Source organism: Rhinolophus sinicus, linkage group LG12, assembly GCF_036562045.2.
Source record: "Rhinolophus sinicus isolate RSC01 linkage group LG12, ASM3656204v1, whole genome shotgun sequence".
In the NCBI taxonomy this organism is placed as follows: domain Eukaryota; kingdom Metazoa; phylum Chordata; class Mammalia; order Chiroptera; family Rhinolophidae; genus Rhinolophus; species Rhinolophus sinicus.
In genome coordinates, this window is record NC_133761.1 from 53,820,342 (window position 1) to 53,834,896 (window position 14,555).

Below are 14,555 nucleotides of genomic sequence, written 5' to 3' on the forward strand. Positions count from 1 at the left end.
TGTCTTCTGGGCAGGAGCGAACAAGTCCAGATTAGCCTGCTGGAGAGTGTGAGACCATGTGGACCGGAGCTGAGTCAACCGAGTTTTCCTAGCTGAGGCTCTACACACGTGTGAGAAGCCAGCCAAGGTTGACAGAACAGATCTGTAGCTGGCCACAGATGCATGAAGGAACCTCGCAGAAGAAATGCTGAGCATTAGTATCATGCTGCTGGCTCTAGTATCATGAGCTATATCAATGGTTGTGTTAAGCCACTAAATTCTGAAGTGGCTTGTCATGCAACAACAGCAATTGCTAACTGGTACAACATATTATTTATTATTCATAAGGAAAAGTAGACTTACCCAGCAGTAAAGACACCTCGAAAAGCAATAAGATCCTTATCTCTGGAATCTGTAAGCAGAGGCTTTGTGATTCCTGTACTGGGTGTGTGAAATGATCCTGAGGAGAATTTTCAATTCCACCATTCTGAAATTTGGCATTATGATAGTTTTGTGTCTCTATCATTCTGAAGATAAACACATTCAAAGACATGCTGTTCTTTTCCCATAAGTAAAACTTCTGTACATTAGCATTAAAATATCCCAAGTTATCAGATATTTATTGAGTGTAGACTCAAAAAAGCCAACTGGTCATGTAATGAGAGTGTAATAGAAGTGATAGATTCTGAAACACAAGCTTTGATTTTTAAGTCATGGTCATGGCTTTATATCATCCAACTCTTGCTGCTAGACCTCAGGTGAATTCCTTATGCTTTTGACTTTTAGTTTCCTGATCAGGAAAATAGGCACAATAATCCTTCTCCATCTTGAGACTTGGTGTAAGCTAATCACACATTCCTTCTAAAGAGGTGAGAACTCACAGTAGATTAAATATGCATACAAAGTACTATCACATGAGGACAATAAAAATTTTAAAGAGACTAGCTTAGTAAATATATCACCTAAGGCATGAATAGCCCCAATAAAAGTATCATTGGAGAAATAACCAGGTTAGAGCACAAATGATCAACTTGAATTAATTGTAAGATATTAACTACTATAAAATATTTAAACTTACGTTTACAGAGAAGCCTGAAGAGAAGTATGAGTTATTAAAATGTGTGAAAGAATAGATGTAAGACAGTGGCACTAACAGGATATCCAGCATAGTTAACAGCTAAGAGTCAGGTTTCCAGACAAATAGACTTGTTTAGTCATCCATTAGATTTTTTTTTTCTAAAATAAAATAAATATATTATTTGTCCACGCCATCAAATTTCATGATGTATATTTCATGATATATGTGTATTTCATATACATAAATATTTATATTCTGATATTTTAAAATGTTTGATTATGGAAAACACAAAATAAAATTCACCATCTTACCCATTTTTAAGTGTACCGTTCCGTAGTGTTAAGTATATTGACATTACATACTGGTGATTTTGAAAGAATTAATGACTGATGAAATTTTACCAATGTGGGAGTATCAGAAAAATATCATAAAGCCTCTGTGTACATGGCAGCTTAAGGCTTTAAACTGTCGTATCAAAAAATGTGGCCAAATGGTGACTCTTATTTTGTAGGAGGATTGTCCCTGGGAATGTTTACGCAGAGGTGGCATGATTCCTGAATTGGGTAAGATAATGATTTTTCCAGTTCAGAAATTTCACTGCTTGCTGCTCTGAATCCTGTTCATGCATTCCATAATTACTTATTCAGCTCCAAATCTGTGCCAACGCACTGTGAGAGACCACAAGTACGAAGCTGAATGAGAGTGGTCCAGTGGGACCATGAACCCTCAGAATATCTCACTCTGCTTCCCTTTTACGACTTGGCTTTGTTCTAGCAGACAGAACTATCAAGCTGGTGAAGTTTCCCTTTGTTCTGTCACCATGGACTTTGGTATCAGACAGATGAGGTCCCAGTTCCAGCCCTGCCACTTACTGTCTACACCTGTTTCCTCATCTGGAGATAATAAAGCTGCCTAACTCACAGGGGTGTTGTGAGGATCAAAGAAATGATGTGAGAAAAATGGTCAGGACAGACTCCCTACTGAATGTTTGCTCTAATTTTTCCGTTCTCACTGCCCTGATGGAGTGTCTCATGCATGGACCTCTTCTTCATCCCTCTATCTGTCACCAATTGTCAGAAAAAATCACATACCTGGCATTCTCTTCCTTCAGCCGTGGCTCTTCTAGGTAAGGCAGTTCATCAAAATCTATATGAATGTGTTAAGTGCTAACTTTGTGTTACTTACCCCCAGTAATGCCCTTAACAGGAGCTTTCTTTTCTTTCCCTCTGAGACTGGTTACATCTAATAAATATTTTAGAATGTATTTTCATTTATTATTATGACAAATTAATGGAAAAGAAGGCAGTGGGAAGGTAAGGGAGAAAAAAAGGGAGGGAGAGATGAGAGAAGGCTGGAAAGGAGAAAGGATACTAAAGGAGGAAAGGAAGGAAGAAGTTGATAAACAAAAATTGCTACAGAAAGATTCATTAGCAGAGCTTGAAGTGAGGGTGAGGTAGAAACAGGGAGAGAGCAAGAGAAAGCAGGAGAGGGAATTGCTTGTATTCTCAAACTTTACAGAGACTGGGAAGCATCTAGCATACTGTCTGGCATATAGTTAGTGTTTAATATATGCTCAGTGAGAGAGTGTGTGGGAAAGAGACAGTAGCCTCAGTCACTAAAATGTCATCAGACCACCTAACTGTTCTTTGGGCTGAGGATGTTGTACCGTGGCCGTCTCTTCTAATGACATTCCTTTAAAAGGCTAATTTGCTTTTAAACCATGGTTCGTAGTTCCACAATAGTTTATGATTTAGCTTTCAGAGGTTCCCTCTGAATAGGATCCCCATAGTAGCCAATTAAGGGAGAAATCATTATTTGCATTTTAGCTCCAGGGCTCAAAGGAATAAGTATCCACACACTAGTGGTCAGGTCAATCTAAGCTTTAGATTGTATCCAACCTGGGAAAGACATTCCCCAACTTGACCTTAACCCAAAGCAATGTCAGGCTGTTGAATGTCAGGCAGTATGGTAGGGGAGTGAGGGAGATCGTTTTAGGCAGGTGGCATCCATCTATGGCTGTTCTAGTCCTAACCAGATGCCGGCAGTGGTGACCCTCAAACTCCACTCCATAGAGGCCCTCAGTACGGCCACTCTGGCCTTATAGTGCACACGGACATCTCTGACCATCAGGTAGCAAGATCTTGAAATAGGCCCTTGCTTCTACACCTGGAGTCTAGGGGCCCAGAGTAATATTTAGGTCCCAGACCTTGGAGAGCTTCTACCTAACCCATATTCTACGTGGTCAGCTTGTTTTTCGGGCTTTGCATCTTGCTTTTGGGTTTCTGTTCCAATTCCCTGCTGAAAATGGAGTCCATCCTTTGTTGGCTGAGACCTGGAATCTCTCATGGGTTCCTGTCTATATATCCTCTTGCCTCATCTTTAAGGAACCAATGCCATCCGAACCTAGAAACAATATCATCATCTATAATCCTAGCACTCACCTGACGTCCATCACTGCCTCTTCTCAGAAGTGGCTCCACCCAAACCTGTCCCCATGGAATTGGCCACTTGAATGGCCAATCACTCACATAAGAACTCATTTAGCCATATTTGGATTTGGTTATCTCTATCTCTGTCCCTTCCTCATGGGGCCTGATTCTTCTGTCCTGGCTCAGTTCCCACAGCACCGAAGTTGGCCTTTTTGTTTTTCTCTATTTGGAAAAAATGCCCTCTGACTGCCCTGTTGTATGAGTTATCCAAAGCTTACCAAAAGGTAAGCTCTAACTCAACTTCTCAGGGAAATTTCTCTGCTTCATCGCCTCCTACCAACCAACCTTCCTCTTCCAACTAAAGAGACAGTGGCAATATTGTGATACCTTTGCTTATAATTTATAAGTATATATTTGGGGATTAGTACAATGAAGGTCATCCTTCAAAGTACAAGTAGAACATCATCCACTTTTACTTGTTACTCTGTTCCTGATACAGATTGGGGGCTTGGTAAATGACTGTTGATGAATGAATGAATGAATGAATGAATGAATGAATGAATGAATGAATGAATACAAATTTAATGGTTTAAAAAATTGGGAATGCTGGCTCTAGTGCTTGTGAATGATTAGTTAATACTTTTGTGAGATGGTTAATTCCATTTTCAGTATGAAGTATTAACGAGGACACAGTAGTAGTTTTATCATGGCCTAGCCAATGTATTTTTAAGTAGAGAAAGTATTTGCTCCACAGTCATATGTGGTTCCTTGCACTGTGGTTAGTCATTAAATATATCATGCTCTTCTCGCAAGGCAGGGCAAGCAAAAGGATATGGATGGTTCTCAGAAAACTCAGCTACATTGCTGTGAAAATAATCCACCAATGATAAATTGTTTATATAGGATAACATGTTATCATTATGAGAAACAAAGTTTCAAAGAACAGGAAAATCTAATGTTACAGTAAAGAAAAGTACTTAATTTGTCTCTTCTAACATCATTCCCTAATGTTATTCTCTAGCTTTTTATCCTGACCTATGCCATGTTAGTATCTGAAGAAGTGGTTGGAATGCGTCCCAAGTTTTAATACTTACAGTTTTTCATATTGTTTCTTATCTTCTTCATGAACTTTTGCTTATATTTCATAACATTGGGGCATTCCTTGTTTGGGGAAAGCCCCTCTTGATATCTCAGATTTAATTTTCTTGAATTTTCATTTCCCCTTTTCTCATGAATGCCTGGGGTGCTCCAGATACCACCCTCTTTGTGGATTTATGTCTTGATGCTTTTTTATTATTGTTATTGTTATATTTTTTATCGTAAGGAACATTGCTGACAATGCCTTATTTCGTTTGGCCTGTAAGTGCTGATGCTGCTGTCCTCTGGGTCAGAGAGAGGTCACAGTCTGTTCTAAAGCATAATCACTGGCTCTGCCATATGACCGTGGTTTAATGAGTCCCCCATACGGATGTGGAAGCACTGAATCTTATTGCTGAATGGAGCCCGGAGAGTGCATCTGTTGCGGTCCCCTTACCTTCTGGCAGGTGGATTCCAAACTATTCAGGAAAGATGGCTGTTGAAATTGAATTGAAATGATCATTTTTAAGACCTGCAGAGATTACAACTCCACAGTCTCTCTTTGTGTCTGATTTTGGAGTTCACCATCCTGATACTCAAGAGTTTCTCTTTTTGTCTATGTGAAATGAATCCTATTTTAATAAAGCTGTTCTCTCTGGTTTTGCTCTTCTTTATATGGAAAACAATTGACCAAAACTCCTATGAGAGGATGTCTTCTATGCTGCAAGGTTAGGATGAAGTCATTTCAGTCTTCCCTTCTTTTCGTTAGACACGAGGGCTTAGTCTAATTATTAATCAGTTAACTGATATTAGTTGCTCTTACTTTGCTATGAGGTAGGTTAGCAAAGCATTTCAGCGTACAGGCTTTAGAATGAGTCTCACCTGGGTTGAAATTCTAACCTCTCCCCACCCACACACACACACCTTGAACGTAGGCCAATCTTAGTGACTCACTTGTGGCAGATAGAATACGGCAGAAGTGACTGTTTAACTTTCTAGGCTGGGCCACTAAAGGGCATGCAGCCTCACCTTATCCTCTGAAATGCTATCATTGGAACCCTGCACTGCCATGTAAGAAGGTCAACTGTTATACAAAGCTCAGTGGTCCCAAGGCTGCCATGCTAGGAGAGAGCCCAAGCCATATAATGGAGCCACATGTAGACACTTAGAAAGCAGCTCTCGGTAGCACCAACTGCCAGACATGTGACTCAAGATGCCTCGTGATGATTCCAGCTCCCTGCTGTCAAATCACCACAGCTAAGACTCCAAGTCTTCGCAGCAGAGGCCCCACTTGTTGTGGAGCAGAGATGAGTCCCCATCATAACACCTTTCCCAAATTTCGGGTGCACAGCATCTATGAATCTAATAAAATGATTGTTAAGCTGATACATTTTCAGGTAATTTTATATGCAGAAGTAGCACCCAGAATGATATATAAATGCTGATAACTTCCAAATTTACATTTGGGATCTGAACCTTTCCCCTAACTTCCAGACTTAGATCTTTCTAACTGCCCACTTGACACTTGTTTAAAGGCAATATATTCAAAATAGAAGTCTTTAACCTGCCCCTCCAAAAACAAAAGAATCTATGAACCTTCTCTGGAGTTCTCCGTCTTGGCGAATGGCACCTTCGTTTTCCCAGCTCCTTGGCCTTAACCCCAACTCTTCACTTACTCTCACCCTGCGTGGCCGATCTACCAGCATATCCTGTCTACTCTATCTTGAAAGAAGGGGTAAAATTCAAAATATGTAATAACCAGAATGGGAGGGTTTCCCACCAATCAAAACAGATGCTCGTCTGAAACAGAGGTGACCACCTCCCTGCTACCTTCATACCCCAGCTCAGAATCCTCCAATTGTTTCCCATGATTCTTGAAATAAAAACCAAATTCCTACCATAGTCTACAAGGCCCGGCCTGATCTGGTCCCTGATTATCTGTCTGATTTCATCTCCTACCATTCCCCACCCTCCAACTCGCTGTGTCCCAGCGACATTATCCCCCGTACCCTTTCCCATGTACTGTCCACTCCTGCCTCAGAGTCTTTGCAATCTGCCTTTCCCTCTGCCTGGAACATTCTTCCACCATATAGCCACACAGCAGCACACCCTCCCACTCTATTCAAGGCTCTGTTCAAACATCGCTTCATCAGAGAGGCATTTCCTGGACAAGCTATTATAAATGCAGCCCTCCATCCTGCCATTCTCTATCCATTTATCCTGCTTTTTTATAACACGTATCTGCGTGGCATTGTGGGGTTTCGTTGTTGTTTACTTGAATGTTTGCTTATTGCCCAAATCTCTCCACTGAAATATAAGCTCCATGAAGGGAGAAATGCTGTGCCATTCACCCAGCATTTAGTATCAGAGACGACGTTCTACTTTCTTCTGGAATTTGTATCATGTAAACTTCCTCAGAAAACTACCGTGTTTCCCCGAAAATAAGACCTAGCTGGACAATCAGCTCTAACATGTCTTTTGGAGCAAAAATTAATATAAGACCCGGTCTTATTTTACTATAATATAAGACCCAGTCTTATATAATATAATATATGTCTCTGCTCAACAACAAGTGGGGCCTCAGCTGCGAAGACTTGGAGTCTTAGCTGCGGTGATTTGACAGCAGGGAGCTGGAATCATCACGAGGCATCTTCAGTCACATGTCTGGCAGTTGGTGCTACCGAGAGCTGCTTTCTAAGTGTCTACATGTGGCTCCATTATATGGTTTGGGCTCTCTCCTAGCATGGCAGCCTTGGGACCACTGAGCTTTGTATAACAGTTGACCTTCTTACATGGCAGTGCAGGGTTCCAATGATAGCATTTCAGAGGATAAGGTGAGGCTGCATGCCCTTTAGTGGCCCAGCCTAGAAAGTTAAACAGTCACTTCTGCCGTATTCTATCTGCCACAAGTGAGTCACTAAGATTGGCCTACGTTCAAGGTGAAGGAGTAAAGGCCCAGCCTCTCAATGAGAGGAATGTTGAGAAATTCGTGACATGTTTCTCAAACCATCATATATAGTATTTGAGTCCTTAAGACTGATTGAAATCACCTAGGGAGTGGGTATAGAGAGAAAAGAGAAAAGGTTCAAAGACTGAACCCTGGGACACTCCAGTTTTTGGAGATCAGGGAGACAAGGGGGGCCTAGCAAACAAATTGGAGAAAGAGTGACCAGTGAAGTAGTAGAAAATCGAGAGTGCCGAAGCCCAGTGGAGAAAAGTGTTTCCATTAAGAGGGGTGATCGGTGCTGTCAAATCCTGCTACAAGGTCAAATGAGACGCGGACTGAGGATTGACCACTGGCTTTCGAAATGTGGAAGTCACTGGTAACTTTGGCCGGAGAGATTTCCAGATTGTGGTAACTGGATTCTTCTCATCTCACTTCTTTGGCTGCCAGCCCCTGGGTCCTGACTAGATTACCTCCAGCTCCACGTCAGGGCTGAGAGGAACGTATTGGCTTAACTGGCTTGGGTTTTGTCAACCCACATGGCCGTGGAGCCTTGCCAAATGTTTCAATGCTGATGGAATTTATAGGAGAATACTGTTCAAATTTACTAAATAGCTCTAGGAGAGGACAGGATCTCTATTAAAATGTTTGACTAGAAACATAGTTTGGAAAATTCCATTTATAGTAGCACTTGTATATGTAGAGCTTTAATGAAAGATATGAACGAGAGCTTTAAAGACAGGACAAGATGGGCAAAGTCCATTGATAAGCAAGTGAGAAATGAGTCTGTGAACCCGAGTCTGTTGACCTAAGTAAACGTGCCCTAGATGAGGAGGGTTTGTTTTTTTTTCAACTTTATGAAGAGGGAGGAGTGAAAACCACTCCGATGTCAAAACCATGCCACTTCAAAATTCACTGAATGGTTGTTCAGACATAAAGCATTTGGTTTATTGACTTTTTTTAAAAAATACTTTGGATAAAAATTAAACTGTGTTTGTATGTATGTCAATCCTTGGCCCATTTGCCCTGACAGCCACTCCTCACCCACTGCCTGCTTGGCTCTATTCTCTTTCACAAACTGTGTTAGCGGCAAGAGAGTCGAGGTAAGGGGATTCTCCCCCGCCCCCCCTCCCCTCTTTGGGGCAGCCTCCTGTGTAGCCTTTGCACCTTCTCTGTGGCTCCAGCTCCCACCAGCCTGGGTGGGGAGGCAGGGGGTAGCGGCTGCTGCTGCCAGACAGTGGGTCTCCCCTGTTTGTTTTCTCAGCTCTTCCATCACCTGTGTACCTATTTCCCAGAATTAATATTCCTCTGGTTTAAATAAACCATGATTTCTGTTTTTCTGGTTGAACCCTGGGTCATCATACATGGGTTTTCCCCTTCTGCCCTGATGTCAATTTCTAATGCCCAAATATGTGAATTGACAGCAATATCCCACTGCTTCCTGGTGCAACAGAAAGGAGGAGTTGGGTTTACAGAATTTCATAGATGTTTCAGACATCACTTGTATGGTGGTTAAACCCATGGGCCTCGGCATGAGATAAGTTTGGTTTAGACTCCCAGCTTCTGTGTCACTTGCTAGCTGTGTGGTTGTTATTTAAGCTCTCTGAAGCTCTGTTTCCTCATCTATATCTGAAGCATCTGTATCTATGATACAGAGATGATAATTTTGCTACTTCATATGGCGATGATGATTGAATAGAATAACCTGTTCAAAGTACTCAGGGCAGTATTTACACATTGTAAGTGTTCTGTGAAAGAGGCAATTATTAATTACGAAGTCTCTTTTTTCCATAACATAAGCCTTTGCAGTTGGTACTCATGTCAGGAGCCAGACATGAAGTGAGGACAAGCGTTTGATGGTGTGCTATCCCCAGAGGGTACTAAACCATGTCTTTCATTTGCAGAGTCAGGATGTGCAAGCTGGGCTGAAAGGGGACGTGGTGCACTGCTGTGGCATTCACCTTGCTTTTCGCCCTGTTCTGCAGTAAGACAGAGCCAAGTAAGAGTGGGGCCAGTTGTTACAAATATTAAATGGTGGATCCATCTTCCTGCTCTTAGGCCAGAAGGGGAGGATTAGTTGAAGAAAGCTTCCATGGAAGACTTGCCCTAGTGACTCTCGTCCTGTCTTATTCTTTCCATTCTCCTACCTTCATGTCCTCTCCTGTCCTTTCTTTTCCAAACAGTCTGCATAATTCCCAGCACCTTCGTAAAACTTCCTCTATTTCAAACAAATTGTGTTTGCAGTGGTATATATCTACTCTCCCGAAGCAGAACTTCACAAAGACCTCCTCCAGGCTCTTTTCCCAAAGAACACCCAGCCATGCAGCCCTGTGGGGTGACTGGGGCTGCGTCTTTCTTTGGTTTAAGACCGGTTTCATTAACAAGCATGTTCACACTTCAACCGGAACATTTAAAATAACATGCGCACAATGTGTTTAGTGTCTAGTTAATGATTAAGTCTCTGAGCTTGAATTATTCAAGCAAAATTGATTGGGTTCAACCTTCTTCCTTCTTCTTTTTTCTTTTTTTAAAAAAAATAAGTTCTCCCTGCTACTCTCTAAACAATGTGGTAAAGGTTATTATGCAACTGTCAATACTCTGGACTGTGGGTGGTACCCAAGTGCTAACAGAAAGGATTGACAGCTTGACTCTTTTATTGAAAATGTATCTGTATCTCATATACTGTACTTCCATTGTTCATTAGCATTTGTGGAGACCTAACGTATTTTAACTTCTCTCTTTTAAACTCTTCTTTAGAATTATTTACAAGCTGGGTAAGTAGGTATCTTGGAGCCAGTTCTGTGGTATAAAAGTAGAACTATCTTTTTCCTTTGCTACCCTACCACATGGTCAAATGGAAGTGTTAAAATGTCGGCTTCACGATTAAAAACCATGTTGTTGAAGAATATTTGATCTGAGAAGATATTCATAATATATTGCTAAGTGAGAACAGGAGGCTATAAAACTGTCTTTATTATGCATCATTTTTGTTAGAATGCATAAAAAAGACTTGTATAACCAACACCAACATGTTAATCATTATCTGTGTTAGGATTAAACTTTTATTTTTCCTTTTCTATTACTTTTATAATTAGAGAACACATACATATAAAGATGTCACGGCTAGAAATGATTGATCTTTTGTCTGAGTCTAAGCATCAATCCTGTGTCAGGAGCACGTGGAAATAATGCTGTCCTTATTTATGGTGGCAACTGTCAATTTGGCAAGTGTAGAGTTCGCAAAATAATTCACAGTATTTTGTGAATGACAGCAACTCGAATAATTTGTTAGCCTTCATTTTTCGACTTCTGGACCTTTAATTCTAGTGCTTCCTCAGCTTCCATATTAAGATGTAAAAAGAGGCAACTATGGGCACTGACATAGAAACCATAACTGCCCCACGGGTGTCGGAAAGGACTAAAAACTAATTGTTTTGGAGAAAGAGTATAAAGGAAATGGCAATTTTGAGAGGAAAAGACAGGAATGCAGTGACCCAGTTTAGCGATACATTTAAATGTGGGACTTTTCATGAGAAATCTGTAAGAGCGCTCTTCTAAAACCAAGATGGGGAAAACCTGGAAGGCCCTAAAATGCACCAAGGGCGGTAGCTATTGAATGACTTGCCTTCACTGCCCAGTTTTCTGCACTGTGCCATTGGGTGACGTGTGTGTGTGTGTGTGTGTGTGTGTGTGTGTGTGTGTCCGCGCAAACGGGGGATGCAGGTTTGCTGATAGTGGTGAACTGTCTTGACTTGCTTCATCGGCTGAATCTCCTGTAGGTGGTAACCTTGGCTGGGGATAAACAGGCAGCAGCTAGAATAGTTCCGGAGGAGAAAACACTGTGCTCCACGCAGGGAAACTTTTGGGAATAGAGATGGGGAATTCTATCCTTCGCACACACACACTCATGACTTGGATGGTAGCACATACAAACAAGTCTGTCATTGTATTTGTCCTGGGAAATGACACAAGCAGGGGTGTAATTAGACACCCAGGAAATGATTACTCTGGAGTGCTGGAGAACTGAATTTGGGGGCGGGTGGTGAGCAGGTAGGGGGCGGTGAGAGAGGCACCGCCGTTTGCAGAGCTGCCGGGAGCCTACAGCCCTTAACAAACGTGCGGGACAGGTGGCGTCACCGAGGGCGAGGAAGCACCCCCGCTCTGCGATCCGTGCGAGAAGCGTCGGGAACCCGGGAGCGCGGCGAGGCGGTGGCGCAGTTCCCAGCCCGTGCCGGGTCCTCCCGCCTCGGCGTCCTCCGCGGCCTCCCGAGTCCTCCCGTATCCCTGCATTCCACGTTGCGGCAGCCGCAGCCTCGCCGGCCCAGGCGGTCCCCACCCTCTCTTCAGGGTGGTGCCGCCGCCCGCGCCCCTTCCAGGGCCTCGGCTCCGCTCGGCGCGGCCGCAGACCGAGCGCGCTCGGCTCGTGGGCTCGGGCGGGGGCGGGGCGGGCAGGGGAGAGGGCGCGCGCGCGCGGGCGGGGGGGCGCGGCCGCCATATTGGCCTGGCCTCGGCGGCGAGCGTCCGCCTGCGTGCGGCGGGGACGGGGGCGCCTCGCGGAGCCCAGGGCGCGGGCGCGAGAGGACAGGGAAGGCGGGGGAGGGGTGGGAGGGAAAGGAAGGGAGTGGCTGCGAGCCGGGCTGCGGCAGCCTCTGCTCTCCTCCCCGCGCACCAGTCCCTCCTCCGGCGCCTCGGCCGTCTCCCTGCTCGCCGCGGAAAGATGCCCTCCACCCAGGGCTGTGAAGAAGGGGCAGAAGTAGCTGCTGGAGCCGCCCGCGCCGCCGCCGCAGCTGCTGCGGTCCGTGTCCTTTGAATCCCGAGCAGCACCCCCCTCGCCAGGGCGTCGGGAGCCTCCGGCGGGCGGCCGCGGTGCGGGTGTGAGGAGACCCGGCTCTCCGCCCGGCGCGGCCCAGGCCGGCCGATCAGCGACCACCGACATGGAGCGCTCTCGGGCGGCTAAGTAGCCGCTGCTCCCGGAGCCCCGCGGCCAGTGCCGTCCGCAGCCCGCGTTTCCAGCCCCGGCCGCGCCGCCAGTCAGGCCCCTGCGAGAAGCGGGGAGAAAAATGAAGAGTTTTCCTCCCAGTCCGTTGGAAATGAGACTAACTGCAAAGCCTTAAAAAGCAGGAGCTCGGGAGGAGAAAGGAAAAGCCTCCTCCGGGCAAGACTTGGCGTGCTCCGGGCCGAGGGGCTGCTTCAGGGACTCGCCCCCTCCCTTCCCACTGGAGAAATTGCCGCTGATGCATCATCCAAGCGGTGGTTGGAAGGATTTGCAGCCGAATTTTTGGTTTTCCCTCCCCCTTATATACATTCTGGCTTTTTCCTCCTTTTTCTGTTTTCCTTCTTCCTGGGAAGTGAATTGCTGATACAGATCGGACTTAATTCATTAATGATGCAACCGGATTCGTTTCAGGATTATGTTGCACGAGTTGAATTTTGAATGAAGGAGCAGAGTTTTTTTCCTAAAGAAGTGTTGACTCTTTGGTTCGTTGTACTTTTAATTATTATTTTATTTAAATATACGACTTAATTGTATTCTTTAAAAAAATGTATCAAATATATATTTTATGGTAACTATCCCTCAAAATATATGTATATGAGTGAAATTGAAGACGCTTCAGTTAAGTGAGGGTAACCGGTGTGTTGGATGTTTAATTCAGCACTGGCATTGCATGACAGTTGTTTGAATAACAAGTGGTTTGTTTTTAAAACCACACCTTTTAAAATTTAGTTTCAAAGGATCATAGTAAAAATCGTTAATAATAATTTAAAGGAAAACCAGCAGAAATCGAAGCCAACATGTCTGGAGAAGTGCGTTTGAGGCAGTTGGAGCAGTTTATTTTGGATGGGCCGGCTCAGACCAATGGGCAGTGCTTCAGTGTGGAAACATTACTGGATATACTCATCTGCCTTTATGATGAATGCAATAATTCTCCGCTGAGAAGAGAGAAGAACATTCTTGAATACCTAGAATGGGGTAAGTTTTTTTTTAAAGCTCTGTAGCTGGGCATTATGATTTAATTGTTATAGAGTTATAAGTAAACTGAGTATATAAACATGTGTATATAATGTGTAATATAGTATATAGAATATATAGCCATAATGTATTTAAATATATATACAATAAAAGAATAGACATAAATTATTCAAGATTTTTTCCCCTAGTTTTTGGTAAATATTTCCCCAGGAGTACAGCCAGGCTACAATTGTTGCCATGAAATAATGTGGAACTTAGGAGGAATAGCTTATATTTTTAGGTTAGCAGTAAGAGCTTTTGCATAATTATGCGATGGGCAAAAATGGATGCTTGCTCCAGTTGCCTCATGCCTGGTGGTATAACAGACATTCAATTGAAGGGTATTTATTAGTGGAAACATTCCTTCCCAGACTTTGGAAATCACTCTGGAAATGGGAGGATATATTAGAATATCTTATGTCAACAGGAACTTGAAGGTAGTTATCGGTGAGTTTTATTTCATTTCTTTATAGTACAAGCAAAGGAACTACTAAACATGGACTTTCCGCAGATTGTCATGTTTGTAAGATAACATGACATAAATGTTTAAAAATGTTGTGATAGTAGTTGGGAGAGGATGTTTGGGAGCAGCTCCCGCCTGCAAGTTTGATTTGCTCTAATTTTAATTCAAATCTAACCCGGTTAGATTTTTGTCTTCGTTCTCCTAAATAGTGATGTGATTTAGAAGACTTATTGTACTGGATGGAATAGATCAATGATGGGAGCAAGAACTCCCGTGTGACCTTCAAGTTTCTGGAAGCTTAAGTTCTTCTGTATCCCATGTTACATACAAGTCCATTTGAACATCCAGCTGTTCTCTATTGGAAGAATATACATCATCACCTAGACCTATATTGGTACATTGGCTTTTGAAGGATATTAGCCAAAGTAGTACTGTATTGTGTCCCTTTGGAATATTAATAATTTTAGTTTGTTGGAAAGTTTTGATACTAAAATGTCTTTGTTCCCAAGTAAAGCTTTATTTTCCTCAAGTACAAGTCAGTTGGTGATTATTTCGGGGTCTTTTTTTTTTTTTTT

At 43.2% G+C, this 14,555-nt stretch overlaps 1 protein-coding gene across 17 annotated transcripts in view; it reads left to right on the plus strand.

Moving 5' to 3' along the window:
- The first annotated feature begins 12,095 nt into the window (after positions 1 to 12,095).
- The window catches only part of CDC42BPA (CDC42 binding protein kinase alpha), a 203,728-nt gene continuing 201,268 nt past the window's right edge, over positions 12,096 to 14,555 (plus strand). For 16 of the 17 annotated variants that reach the window (XM_074316911.1, XM_019730880.2, XM_019730876.2 and 13 more), the window contains exon 1: positions 12,096 to 13,478. In XM_074316911.1, coding sequence (XP_074173012.1) covers positions 13,301 to 13,478 — 178 coding nt within the window. In that variant the 5' untranslated portion in view covers positions 12,096 to 13,300. The remainder of the gene's footprint in view (positions 13,479 to 14,555) is intronic. The other variant, XM_019730873.2, reaches the window with a different exon arrangement.